Here is a 15,224-nt window from a genome sequence, read left to right on the forward strand (position 1 = left end):
ATCAGTCTGCCATGGTAAGTGTTGTGAAACCTAAACAAAGTGGCAGTGAAATCAAGAAGGAAGATAAAAGAGATTTGATCTGTGACTACTATAACAAGCCTAAACATACAAGAGATATTTGTCGGAAGCTTCATCCACATCTTGTGTCGACTAGATTGAAAAATAAGAAGGGAAATGTGCACATGGCAGTTACTGGTGACACTCCGGCCCCTCCTACTACAACTGCTCTAGAGTCTGTTGCAGCTTTTGCAGTAAGGACCGAACTTGAGAGGTATGGGCTACTTCTGAACTAACGGGATACAGCCAGTTCCAGTTCAGCCACAAGCGGACAGCAAGGTACAGGTGGCACTAGTGGAGTCCACTCTACCTCCTTTGCTCACACAGGTAGTTCACACATCACTGCAAATTATGTTTCCACTTTAGGTAAGGAGGGACCTCCTTGGATTATAGATTCTGGAGCCTCAGAGCACAGGACCCATAGCTCCACTATTTTTTCTTCTTACCAGCTCTGTTCTGGAAGAGATAGGGTCTCCACAGCTGATGGATCCCATGTTCCTATTGCTGGGAAGGGATCTATCAAGATTAGTGATTCTATTTGTCTACCTTCTGTCCTTCATGTTCCCAGATTGAGCACTAATTTGTTATCTGTTAGTAATTTGACTAAAAACTTGAACTACTCAGTAATTTTTTCTCCTAGTCGTTGTATTTTGTAGGATCTGGATTCAAAGAGGACGATTGGGAGTGGTCGTGAAGTAAATGGAATCTACCTCTTGGATGTACTTCCTCCTCATTAGAGTCATCATGTCAGCAGGGATAGTGAGTCAGGATCTGTGAGTCAAATTATGCTTTGGCATAATCGTTTGGGTCATTTACCTTTTTCTTCTTTGAGTTTTTTGTTTCCAAAACTTATTGAGTCTATTAGTCTGTCAAGTCTGGAGTGTGAAGGTTGTCAACTTGGAAAGCATTGTAGACATTCTTTTAAACCTAGTAATAAAAGATGTTCTTCTTTTGATGTTATTCATTCAGATGTGTGGGGCCCTTACCATCTTCCTTCTATGGGAGGCTATCGCTATTTTCTCTTATTTGTGGATGATTTCTCATGATACTCTTGGATTTACCTAATGAAATCCCGCGATGAGGTACCATCCTTGGTGAGGCAATTTCATCAGATGGTACTAACATAGTTTGGAACAAGAATAAAGGTGTTCAGATCTGACAATGCCAGGGAATATTTTGAAAGACACCTTGCCTCATATCTGTTAGAATATGGTGTTGTCTATCAGAGCAATTGCCCCTACAGTCCACAGCAAAATGGTGTTGCAGAAAGGAAGAACAGACACATTGTTGAGACTGCAAGAAGCATGATGATCACATCTACAGTTCCGGATCGGTTTTGGGGTGATGTAGTTCTCACAGCAGTATATCTGATTAACAGGGTGCCCTCTCGTATACTTGGATTCAGCACCCCATTCAGTCTCCTTTTTCCTCAGGGGGAGATGTTTCATATTCCTCTCAGGGTGTTTGGGTGTGTCTGCTTTGCACATATCCTTGGTCCTCACCGCTCAAAGCTTGATCCCAAGGCAAAGAAGTGTGTCTTCCTTGGATATGCAGAGAATCAGAAAGGGAACTGCTGCTATGATCCAATTTCTAGGAGCCGATATGTTACCATGGATGTCACCTTTTTTGAATCCATGTACTTCTTCTCAAAGAATCCTTCTCAGGAGGAGTGTTTTGGGGAAGTGAGTCAACAATCTATTCCTCTCCCAGTTTCAGTCCCTGTGTCTACTCTTGTGCTTGACCACCACCCTGTGGCACCTACCTTGCCACCTCCTTTGCGTTCTGTTTCTCAGCATTATTCACGACAGAGACTTCACAAGGCGGTTGATTCCACTACAGCAGAACTCACACCACTTCCTATCGATTCCTTGGAGGCTCCAAATTCGGCTAACATGGATTCAGGTATTCTTCTTGGTCCTGCTACTGTTTCAGTTCCCATTGATCCTACTAACTCTGTTATAGATAACCTTAATCTCCCTATTGCTCTCAGAAAAGGGAAGAGAAAGTGTATTGCTCATTGTATTTCACAGTACTTATCCTACAGTGGACTTTCTCCTTCCTACCATGCTTTTCTCTCCTCTCTTGATTCAATGTCTATACCCAAGGGTGTTAGTGAGGCTCTCTCCAAACCTAAGTGGAAGACAACTATGCAGGAAGAGATGGAGGCTTTGATTAAGAATAAGACATGGGACATTGTGGACCTACCAGAAGGCAAGGAGACAGTTGGATGCAGATGGGTTTACACAGTAAAATATAGGGCATATGGAAGTATAGAAAGGTACAAGGCAAGACTTGTTGCAAAAGGGTACACATAGACCTATGGCATTGATTACTTAGAGACCTTTGTACCAATTGCAAAGATGACCTCCGTTCGAATACTTCTTTCTCTTGCTGCCTCATATTCTTGGCCCTTGTTTCAACTTGATGTGAATAATGCTTTCCTAAATGGGGATCTGCAAGAAGAAGTGTATATGGATCTTCCTGCTAGTTTTTACAATGATACTGAAAAGGGAAAGGTATGTAGGCTTAAGAAGTCACTCTATGGCTTGAAACAATCTCCCAGAGCATGGTTTGACAGATTCAGTAAGGCATTGATTGCTTTTGGCTACACTCAGACTCAATCCGATCACACTTTGTTTGTGAGCGTAGGGGATCTTTGGTGTCAGTCCTAATTGTTTATGTGGATGATATTGTTGTCATCGGGAATGATCTGAGTGAGATTGATAGTCTGAAAAGGAACCTACATAAAGAATTTGAAATTAAGGATCTTGGAGAACTGAGATACTTTTTAGGCATTGAAGTTGCAAGATCGAAACATGGAATTTTTATCTCTCAAAGGAAGTATGTCTTGGACCTTCTTCAAGAAACAAGGAAGCTTGGAACAAAGGCATTCAACACCCCTATTGATCAGAACCATAAAATCAATGCATCAGAAGGTGAACCAGTAAAGGACATTGGGAGATATCAGAGACTTGTGGGTTGGCTGCTATACTTGTGTATGACAAGATCAGACATCTCCTATGCAGTGAGTGTAGTAAGTCAATACATGCATGCTCCACAAGTCCAGCATTGGGAGGCAGTTGATAGGATTCTTGCTTATCTGAAGGGACACCCAGGCAGAGGCATATTGTTTACTGATCATGGACAGTTGAAACTAGAGGCTTATACAGATGCAGATTGGTCAGGATGCCTTGATGACAGGAGATCAACTTCAAGAGTGTGCACCCTAGTTGGGGGTAACCTAGTCTCATGGAAGAGTAAGAAACAAACAGTGGTGGCAAGGTCAAGTGCTGAAGCCGAATACAGGGCCATGGCACATGGAGTTTCAGAACTTCTCTAGATCCGTTCTCTGTTAGAAGAAATTGGTGTATAGACAGAAGATCCCATGATGCTATATTGTGATAACCAGGCAGCAATTAACATTGCCCATTACCCAGTCCAGTATGACCGAACTAAGCACATTGAAGTGGATAGACACTTTATCAGAGAAAGGGTAACTTCTGGAGAAGTTTGTCTTCCATACATTGCTTCTGATCTACAGCTCGCTGATGTTCTCATAAAAGGTGTTGCAAAGAACAAGCTGGAGCATGATCTACGCAAGTTGGGAATGTGTGACATTTACTCCCAACTTGAGGGGGAGTGTTGAGTGGTCCGGTTTGTTTTTATTTAGTTAGGAAGTTGTTGGGCCTTAGGCCCATTAGTTTATGTTTTTTTTAAGTTGTGACTGTTCAACTTTTAGTAACCGCCCTACTAAGGGCATCCTTGTAATATCTCATCTTTAAGTTAAATATAAATATAATGAGAGGTAGGCGGCTAGGGTTAACTTTCACAATCCTGGTTGACCTCCTACTCTTTTCTTCTTCTCCTTCCTTCTCTATTGCTGAAATCTTCATCTTCCCCCTCTTTCCTTTCACAAGAAACTTGACTGAATCAGCAAATAGTGATTTCTACTTAGTCGATCCCCTTCGACCATTCTAGGTAATTAAGCCCATCTAGGGGAATACAGCCATAGGGAAGTTCAAATCCATCCCCTCACTCAGCCCATTTTGAATTGAGGATACACCAGACGTAGCTGAAAAGATTAATTTTTTCCAGACCACACACAGTCCAGCATTAAATTAGGGTAATTTCTCCAGTTCACAGAGTACAGCTGCTGGAAATGCATATACAGCATAAAATAAAAGTGGAACAATCACCACCCAGGACAGATCTGGACCTACAATCACCAAACATTTACTTTACTGCTGTTACAGCAAGTACAGGTCATCCCCTGACCTACAAACACACCATAAGGATCACAGGATCCGCAAAAAAGATTGAAAACAGGTTCTAAACCCTTCACATCAAACACACTAACCTGTTACAGAAGTTTTTTCTTGGTACACGACTAAGGAAGAGAAAAACGCCTGAAAATCTTCCTCAGACCAGTCCGATTTGTATTCTCTAGCTTCTCCAAGAAAAATAGAGCAAAAAAGAAAGAAACACTTGATCTATCTTGTTTTCTGGCCTAACAAACCTGCTCTGATACCATATTAACCTGAAAAAAATAAGTAGAAAGCAGCAAGAGAAAAGAAAAAGGAGTGGAGAGGAGAGAAGAGAAGAGAGGATTGAAAGCCAAAAAGTTGTGCTGGCATCGCCAGCATTGGTATTTACATTAGGGTGATAAAAAAATAAAGTAAAATTACAAAAGTGCCATTGTGGCACTAAAGGTGAACCGATGACAGCCTTTTAACAGAGATTATGAGCCAAGACATAATCAAATAACTGTTTTTCCCCACTTTTCATGAGCTGAACTAGCCTCTGTGGGTTGAGGAACTCGCCAGACAAATATCCAAGCTTTCCTCTTTATCCCACATACAGTTTAGCACTTTTCGACCACTCCAAATAATAACCCATCAAGGACAGTAATAGCTACAGAGAAACCCCAACTTTCAGCCCCTGGACTGACCATATTCTGACTTCCAGTGAATTTGGATATGGCTGAATCATCTCTAGACATTTCCCAAACACAACAAATGTAACAACCACACTTAATACTTGTACGAAAAGATAAAAACGGCACCAACTCAATAGATAAGATGCAAACAGATCTGTTTGTCTGCTAACAGCACACTTCTAGCAGGAGGAAGACACAGAATTCCTTCCACAAAGATAAAATCAGAAGGTTGGAACTTGGTGGTTGATCCATAAAACAAGGCACACCACACAGCCGAATGGATCTCATACCACAACCAGCAAAAAAACTGAGAGCTACCTCTCCACAAACTCAAAACCCCATCACAGGATAAGAGAGAAACACCCAAACAATCAGCCTTTTGGTCTTACAACCAAAAAGAAAAACAAGAATAGCAAAACACTCCTTAGTCCTTACCCGATCAGATCCTTTTCAGATCTTGAAAGTTTTAGTCTTTTCCAGAGAAAACAGAGAAGAAGAGAAGAAATATCCACTTGAGCCTCAAACTCCTGTCAAACTTGCTCTGATACCATCTAAAATGAAGAAGGAAGAAGAGAGGAGAGACAGCAGAGGAAAAGAGAAGAATATTTGCCAAAAGATGTCAGTGGCGTCACCCTCACTGACTTATTTACTAGGGTGTTAAAAATAAGAGGAAAATTACAGGGGTACCCCTGATTACAACTTAACAGAGAAAAGACACTAATAACAGCCTAAACATACGGAAGTTAACTGCCATTTTGTGAGAGAGAAGGTGGCAAGTGGTGATATTGCTACCTCGTACGTCAAGTCAGAAGATCAACTTGCTAACCTATTCACTAAAAGTATAGGTCAGTCTAGGATGGATCATATTTGTAACAAGCTGGATCTTTTTGATACTGTCCAAAGCCACTAACCAAGCAAAAGCTTCTTTACTTGGAGGGATGGGATTACCCGAAACCCCCTTTAATCTCAGATCTTTTTATTTCATTCCTTAGCATATCCTTGTAGAATGATTTGACTGAAAACAAATCATTTATGGATTCTTTCCATCTTCTTGAGTCTTTCCTTTCCAATTGCACTTCAACTGATTGTAATTTTGAGAGTAATTCCACACATTTCCATATTTCCCAATCTAAAAGAGATCTTCTGAATTTTGGGCACCAACTTCAATGTTCTCTACTACCAAACTGTTTTTCTTACCCAACCTGAACAAATGTGGACAATGATCACATAACTTTCCAAACCCCAACCAAGCATATTCCAAAAATTTTATTGCTGAGCCATCTCCAACTCAAAAGATACAATTAAGGAAAGCTGTTTGAAAGCACATAATACTCCATAGGGGGACTTAAACTTCCCTGGAATCCCACCCGAACCCAATCACTCCTTACTTGAGGTCACCACCCTTTCCTACAAATCCTTCCTCTCATTCCCAAACCTCCACAACCATTTCCTCCTTGACACCTTATTGAAAAGCTTCATCTTTCTAATTCCCAAACCCCATCATTCTTATCCCTACAAAACTTGTCCCATTTAACCAAATAAAATTTCTTTTCAATCCCTTCAATTACCCACAAAAACTCTCTTTGCATCTTTTCTATTGAGTTTGCCATAGAAGAAGAAACTTTTAACAATGACAAATAATACATCTTTGATCTATTCTATCCAGCATCAATTGCCACGTTAGTGAAATAGAAGCCTTTGCTCCAATTGGGAGTCCCAAATACATAAATGGGAACTCCCCCACCAAATATCCCAAGGTTGCTGCCCAATTTCTTGGAGATTCTGTGAAATGTAGCCCACTCCAATCATCAAACATTTCATTAATTTGAAGACGAGTGACGATGAGTGACAGAGACTCCATCTCTAGCTGCTTTGAAACCCTCAAAACATGATCATAATGCCTTTTCAATGTCAAGTTTGCAAAATCAGCCGCTACCTGCCACTTTTTATACTTGTGTCCATACATTCACTTGCTATCATCACTCCATCTAGAATCGGTTGCCTTCCACAAAAGCCATTTGAGTAAGTCCCATAATCTCAAGCAGAACTATTCTTAATTTTCTAGAGAAAACCTTTGGAACAATCTTGTAAGGGCTTGAAGTCAAACTAATCGGTCTGAAGTCTTTCACTTTACAAGTTCCCTCCACTTGGGAACGAGGGAAATAAATATTGCATTTGCACTCTTCTCAATCAACTTTTCCTGCCAATTTTCCTCCAACATTGCCATTATACCCCTTTTAGAATTTTCCAACGGCTTTTAGAGAATGAGAGATTAAACCGATCTGGATCCAGAGCCTTGTCATCTTTGTGACCCTTTATTATATCCCCTTTCAGAATATTCTCTGTCCAGCCAATCCTTTATCCCCTCCCCCATCTCCCACCCTTCCTCAATTTCCTTTAGATCATCAATGACCTTACCTTCTTCCTCCACCCTGAAGATGAAATTTCTTCTCCTGTTTCTAGTCAATGCATGGAGGAAAGATGCATTCTTATCTCCGTCCTTTAGCCATAATGCCCTTGATTTCTACCTCCACATTACTTCCTATGAATTACATCTTTTAATTCCCTCCTTAACAGTTCCTTCTCTTGATAAGATATCACCCTCCTTCGATCTCTCCAATTCAACTATTTTTCTAAGAATTTCTGATTTTTGAGCTGAGGTATTCCTGAAAACCTCCTTATTCCAAACTTTTTGAGTCCTCTCTTAAATACATTAACTTCCTCATTATGATATATCCTGCCCTTCAAAATAATAATTTCTCCACTTTTCTTTCACTATTCCCCAGCTACAGCCTACATGTTCTCAAACCTGAAAGGCTTAGGGCCATCCAACTTGATAAAGTTTCTCAGAATAATGGGTTTGTGATCTGAAATGGAGTGTTAGAGCTAGCCGAATAAGGGTAGATTAGTCATTTTATTTCTGTTAAGTTATGTGCTTATGTGGCAGTTTTAATAGAGACTTTCTGTCCCATACTTAAGTGGGGGGCAGTTTAGTCTTTGTACAACTAATTAGAGGCTAATTCATATTAGGGTCGACTGATAGGGTTTATGCTATCAGATTCAACTATTCCTTTTCTTCTTCTTCTTCTTCTTCTTCTTCTTCCTCTGGTTCGAACTGCTAAAGCCACTAAGATAACATGGTATCAGAGTAGGACGTTGCTCTTTAAATCTCTGCTCGTGACTGTTGCTCCTTTTTGTTTGTGACTTCTTTTTCTTCTCTCTGGACTGCAAATGGAGAACATAGACTCGACCTAGGTCTAAGAACACTTCGGCCTCTCTTTCTCTGCTCAAAACGTGATTGCCTTTCAAGAGAATAACTCCAGAAATAAGTGGATGGTCGACTGAAGCTCTCCATCAAGGTTGCTTATCCTTTTCTTTTGTGTTGTTGGTGTTTCTGGGTTGGAAAACCCTCAAAAATCTGCTCGGACTGATCAGAATTTAAAGAACTAGGTTATTTGTAGCCTTGGTTCTTGGCAAAAGGCCCAAGAACAGGCTGTGTTTAAAGTGACCAAATGGTGTAAGGGTTACTGTAGTGGTGATTTATGGCTATGTGTAATCAGTAGTGGTGTGAGCAAGAACAAAAGTTGTTTTTTTTTGGTGGGGTGCTGGAAGGAATTGCCGAATTGCCTACATCAATTTTCTGCCTTGTCGGTGTTGTCTGAATGTTGGTTTGCCTTTTGTTCTTAATCTGAATGGTAGTTTGTGCACAATGGTGACTGATTGTGACTTGTTGTGAACCTATCACCTGAGTTTAGAGACTGTTGTAGTGTTGCCTTGGCTGCTGTAGTATTTGGTTGGTGACTGAAAGTTCAACATTAGAGATAGCAGTGGGGAGACATAATGGCAGCAACGAGAGATGGTTCTAGTGATCAGAAACCGAGTGTGATGATCCCCTCCAATTATTTGGGTGTGCAGATGACCTCCATTAAACTTAATGGTGAGAATTATGTGCTTTCCTCAAGGCAAAGAGGAAAGTGAAACACATGAAGGAAGATAAACCATCAATTGACTCTCCAGGGTTTGATGACTGGGAACAAGAAGATGCCCAAATCATGACATGGTTATGGAATAGTATGGAACCCAAAATAAGTACCAACTTTATGTTTTTAGATACAACTAAGGACATATGGGAACATGCCAAGAAGCTTTATTCAGGGTAGGATAATACTACAAGGGTATATCAGGTCTATCAGGAGTATTTCGATCTGTAGCAAGGGAATAAAACCCTAGAAGAGTACTATGCCAGTATGAATAACCTCATAAATGAACTCAATGACTATCATCCCCTCACTCCAGATGTTAAGGTTCAACAACAATAGAGGGAACAACTAGATGTCACTAGGTTCTTAGTGGGGTTGAAATCAGACTATGAACCAGTTAGGGCCCAAATATTGGGAGGCTCTAATCTTCCTACACTTGGGGAAGTTTTTACATGGCTTCGTAGGATTTCTTTGGGATCTACAGAGAATCCCACACAGTCTGACAGATCAGCATTTGTGATAGCCAGAGGAGGTGGACGTGGTACTAGAGGGGGAGGACATGCCTCCCGAGGAGGTCGTGGTGGTTTCGTATTTGGCCGTGGTGGTGGTCGTGATTCAGGGGGACGCCGTGGTAAAGGAAAAAGTAACTCTACAAGGAAGTGTACCCATTGTGGCAAGGACGGACATTCGGTGAATTTTTGTTATGATCTCCATGGCCCTCCTTCTACATAGGCTAATCATGCAGTAGCTGGTGGGATTAATGTCAGTGATAACCAACAGGCAAATCTAACACCTTCCACATCTACATCTGTTTCCGGGAAGGAGATGGTAAGTGTACCACGCGATGAGTATGAGAGGTTCCTCTAGGCTACTTCACAACATACTATAGCCACCCTTGCCCACTCAGGTATAGCTTGTCTGGCATCCAAACCCTCTCCCTGGATTATTGACTCTGGAGCCTCTGATCACATGACCTGGACTCCAGGTGTGTTCTCTTCCCTTTCTGAAACTTCCACATCTCAAACTGTTACCCTTGCCAACGGTTCCTCTTCTCCCATCTATAGTGTTGGTAATGTTGACACGACTTCTCTTTCTTTATCATCTATTCTATATGTCCCTAAGTTTCCATTCAATTTTATGTTTGTTAGTAAATTAACCAAGATTCTTAATTGTTCTATTACATTTTTCCTTTCATTTTGTATTTTTCAAGATCTCAAGACGGGGAAGAAGATTGGTGGGGGGCATGAGGCTGGTGGATTGTATTACCTTGACGGTGGTGGATCGTCAGTTGCACTTTAGACTTCACTCATTCCTCTACACTGGCATTGTTGAATGGGACATCCATCTCTCAAGGCACTCAAGATATTGCTTCTGTCTTTGAGTCATTTGTTGTCTTTATAGTGTGAGTCGTGTCTGTATGGGAAACATCGTCGGGTTCCCTTCAGTCCTAGAGTTGATAGTCGTATGTTGAGTCATTTTGCTTTGGTTCATTTAAATGTTTGGGGTCCAATTAAAATAGAGTCTTATAATGGTTACAAGTATTTTGTCACTTTTATTGATTATTGTTCAAGGATGACATGGATTTATTTAATGAAAGAAATAAGTGAATTACTTTCCATTTTTCAAAAATTCCATGCTGAAATACGAACACAATTTGGTGTTCCAATCAAAGTTCTTCATTCAGATAACGGTCGTGAATAATTTCTTATTTCCTTTCAACAGTATTTAGAACAGCATGGCATCATTCATCAAACTTCATGTGCATCCACTCCTCAACAAAATGGGGTGGTTGAACGAAAGAATCGTCATCTCCTTGAAATTGCTCAGTCTATTCTTCTTCATACGAGTGTTCCTAAACGATTTTGAAGTGATGTTGTACTTACTGCATGTTTCCTTATTAATCGGGTGCCCTCTTTCATTCTTCATGGTTGGTCTCCCTTTCCTATTTTGTTCCCCACCTTGTCTCCCTTTCCATTAACACCCCGCATCTTTGGTTGTGTGCTTTGTTCACAATCTGAGTCCCGGGATAGACAAGCTGGATGCATGCTCTATTAAGTGTGTCTTTCTTGGCTACTCTCGAACTCAAAAAGGGTATAAGTGTTACAATCCCATTACTCGGAAGTGCTATGTTTGTCCTAATGTCACATTTTTTTAGTCTATCCCCTTCTTCTCCAGACCTGAAGCATCGGTATCTCCACCTTTGCTTCCTCTTCCTCTTCTAGTTCGTGATCCTGTTCCAGTTGTTCCAGTTGGGGTTGACCCTTCACCACCTCCAGTGCAGATCCCTACTGAATGACCACCGATCCAGCACGTGTATACTTATCGACAGACACCGGCTCCTCCTCCAGCTTCTACCTTGTCTGTGGATCTTGTTGCTGCTCCTGTCCTTGAACCTTCAGGACTTGATCTTCCCATTGCTTTACGGAAAGGTAAACGTAGTTGTACCCTCCATCCCATTTTCAATTTTGTTTCAGTCTCTCGCCTTTCCGCTTCACATCGCCAATTTGTTTCACTGTTGTCATCTATTTTTATACCTAAGAATGCCCAAGAGGCTCTTAGCTCACCTGGGTGGTGGCAGGCAATGGAGGAGGAACTCTCTGCCCTTCAATATACTCAAACGTGGGAACTCACTACTCTTCCTCCTAGTAAGTATGTTGTGGGTTGTAAATGGGTGTATATTGTTAAATACTTGTCAGATGGTAGTGTGGAGCGTTTGAAGGCCAAACTTGTTGCCAAAGGTTATTCATAGTTGTTGGGGTGGACTATATGGAGACCTTCTCTCCAATGACTAAGATTGGCTATGTCCGTGTCTTAATTTCCCTGGCAGTTATGTATGATTAGCCCTTGTTTCAACTTGATATTAAAAATGCCTTCCTTCATGGTGACCTTATGGAGGAGGTATATATGGAGCAACCACCTGGGTTTGTTGCTCAAGGGAGGATGGTAAGGTGTGCAGATTGAAAAAGGCAATTTATGTAAAGAATTTTGGAATGAAACAATGTCAGGTTGACCATTCGGTGTTCAGCTATGATTCAGAAGCCGGAAAGATTTTATTAGTGGTCTATGTCGATGATATTGTCATAATTGGTAGTGACAAATTGGGGATCGATAAACTAAAGGTCTTTCTGCAAAACCATTTTCAAACAAAAGACTTTGGGACATTGAAGTATTTCTTGGGTATAGAAGTTGCTAGATCAAAACAAGGTGTAAACTTGTGCCAAAGAAAATATGTTCTTGATCTATTGGATGAAACAGGACTGTTAGGTGCAAAACCGTCTGAAACTCCCATGGAGCCAAATGTTAAGTTGAGCAGTGATACAGGGGAAACATTTGATGATCTTGGAAGGTACAGACGGTTAGTGGGGAAGCTGAACTATTTGACTATCACGAGACCAGACATCTCCTTTGCAGTCAGTGTAGTGAGCCAATTTATGCAAAACCCTCAGATACCTCATTGGGATGCAATTCTCAAAATTGTAAGGTACCTGAAGGGAGCTCCAAACCATGGATTATTTTACAAACCAAGAGGAAGACTTGAGGTAATTAGGTATATAGATGCAGATTGGGTAGGCTCTGTGTTTGATAGAAAATCTACTACAGGTTACTGCACATTTCTTGGAGGAAATCTTGTAACATGGAAGAGTAAGAAGTAGACGGTTGTGGCAAGGAGCAGTGCGAAGCCGAATATAGAGCCATGGCACACACTACATATGAATTAGTATGGCTGAGGAATCTCCTACAATAAATCAGGTTCTCCATGGATAGACCTATGAAATTGTACTGTGATAATTAAGTTGCACTCCACATCTCATCTAACCCTGTTTTTCATGAGAGAAACATAGAGCATGTGTGCTCAGGTAATCAATGGGCAGATTTGTTTACAAAAGGCTTAAGCTCAAGGAGAGTGAACTATATATATAACAAGCTGGGATTATATGACATATATTCTCCAGCTTGAGGGGGAGTGTTAGAGCTAGCCAAATAAGGGTAGATTAGTCATTCAATTTCTGTTAAGTTATATGCTTATGTGGCAGTTTTAATAGAGACTTTCTGTCCCATACTTAAGTGTGGGGCAGTTTGTCTTTGTACAACTAATTAGAGGCTAATTCATATTAGGATCGACTGATAGGGTTTATGCTATCAGATTCAACTATTCCTTTTCTTCTTCTTCTTCTTCTTCCTATTGGTTCGAACTACTAAAGCCACTAAGATAACATGGAGAATGATAACATTTTCTACACCATATCTGAGCAGAGCTCCTCCTATTCACCATTAAAAAGAAATCTGTCTAGCCTTCTTAGAATAGGTGAATCTTGCCCATTTGACCAAATGATGAGATTTGACCCCAATATTCTACAATCAATCTACCCATTTTTTCTAATAAAACTCCCTAAAATCCTCATTGCATTAGGGGTCTCCACTTTGAGAATCATGGTCTTGGTAAGTTGGTGTCTTCTCTATTTGTTTTGAGTGATCAGTTTTATTGTCAGCAAAAAGAAAGGTCATCTTTTTGCCTTCTTTTGTTGGAACCATTCTTTTGTAAACATGTGGTGTTGTATGTATCCCAGTGGAATCTGTTATCTATGAATATGGTAGATGCTTTTCAAATGGGAATTTATTATTTCTTTTCTTATAAATATTTGTTTACTAATTTAATTACATTCATCATAGTTCGACATCTAGGGCTGAATTCCCTTCAGCAAGTTCTGTCATGGATGGTTTTGGAGGGGCAGACCTTACAATCTCCAAACTGCGCCAGAAGAGATGGCTGTAAGTCTCAAGAAATACTTGTACATTGCGAATGCATGCCCAGTGTTCTTGTTAGTTTTGAAGCTGCGAGATAATGATCTTATAGGTGGCGGATCATGAAGATAGGCTACATATTTCTTTTGTATTGTTACACAAAAAAAAAAAAAAAAGAAAAAGAAAATTACTGTACTATGGTTTTTCTTAGTATTTGATGAAACACATTGTAGACTTTATTGTTTTGGACATTTCTGTTACATTTGTTATACTACTTAGACAATTCATTTCATGTTTCCCAAAAAATATTTAAAACGAAAGGACAATCCATATCTAAATTTTCCTGTTTTGGTTTCGGTGTTCTCTTTGCAAGTTTGCATTGATATCAGCATGTGCCATTCTCAATAATTTTAGAGTCGGTCCATTTTCTTTATGTGCAGTTCTTGTTAGACTTGCAACTACAGGCAACCATTTAATATTTGGATAAATTTCTCAAACTACCCTTATGATTTTAGTTAATTGAACAGGTGTACTCTTATTGTTTGAAAATTGACCAAACTCTATCCTCACCGTTAGTATCCATTAACTTTTCATTATATATTTATTAAAAATTCCTAAAACTTCCACCATCCTTGGTCTCCTCTCAGTCTCGTCTGGAAGCTTTCTTCATTTCCGACGTTCTGAAACTCAAAGGCTTCCGACGTAGCTAGCGTGCAGAATAGATCTCAGTTCCGGTGAAGCTCAGTTCCAACATCCTCAAAGGCTTTCTTCGTTACTTCTTTTTAAAAGATTTAATCAGTTCCGGTTAATTGTTGAGAGGTACAATCTGCCCAATATTAGTCTTTTAATGGGTTTTAAAAATCTAATGGGAGATCCTCCTTGGCTTCGGCGGAACCGCCATGAACAGCCAAGATCTAATCGAGTGAACAGATGAATGATAAACGGAGAAATCCGAAACGGGAGATCATCTTTTAATGGGTTTTAAAAGAAATCTGAAACGGAGTGAACAGATGAATTGATAACAGAGAAATCTGAAACGGAGCTTGAGGTTTCTATAGATCAAAATAGGAGAAGCTTGAGGTTTTTATAGATCAAACAGCCAAGATTTCTTCGTCACTGGCTTCATCGAAGATCGTCCTTGGCTTCGGCGGAACTGCCAAGAACAACCATTATTTCTTCATCCTGGCTTCGTTCGGAACCGCCAACAACAGCCAAGATTTCTCGATCACTTGCTTCACTGGAATCGCCAAGAACAACTAATATTTTTCCGTCACTGACTTCGTCAGAACTGCTAAGAACAACCAATATTTCTTCGCCACTGGCTTTGTCGGAGATCGTCCCTGGCTTCGTTGGAACCAAGAAGAGAGCCGGTAGATCTACAGATTCGGCAGTTCTTGTGGTTCCAAGAAGAGAATGATAGGGAGATGGAAAGATTTAAAAAATCTACATTTCTAGCGGTTCTAACGGTTCCAGAGAAGAAAACGAGAGGAAGAGAGAGAGATCTGCAG

The 15,224-nt window shown here is 40.4% G+C and overlaps 1 protein-coding gene across 1 annotated transcript in view; it reads left to right on the forward strand.

The window, feature by feature from the left end:
• The window catches only part of LOC104608090 (Haloacid dehalogenase-like hydrolase (HAD) superfamily protein), an 81,678-nt gene extending 67,606 nt beyond the window's left edge, over positions 1-14,072 (forward strand). The window contains exon 11 of the mRNA XM_010273966.3: positions 13,645-14,072. Coding sequence (XP_010272268.1) covers positions 13,645-13,747 — 103 coding nt within the window. The 3' untranslated portion in view covers positions 13,748-14,072. The remainder of the gene's footprint in view (positions 1-13,644) is intronic.
• Positions 14,073-15,224: the final 1,152 nt, after the last annotated feature.

This window comes from Nelumbo nucifera, chromosome 7 (genome assembly GCF_055504915.1).
Source record: "Nelumbo nucifera cultivar China Antique chromosome 7, China Antique-T2T, whole genome shotgun sequence".
In the NCBI taxonomy this organism is placed as follows: Eukaryota; Viridiplantae; Streptophyta; class Magnoliopsida; order Proteales; family Nelumbonaceae; genus Nelumbo; species Nelumbo nucifera.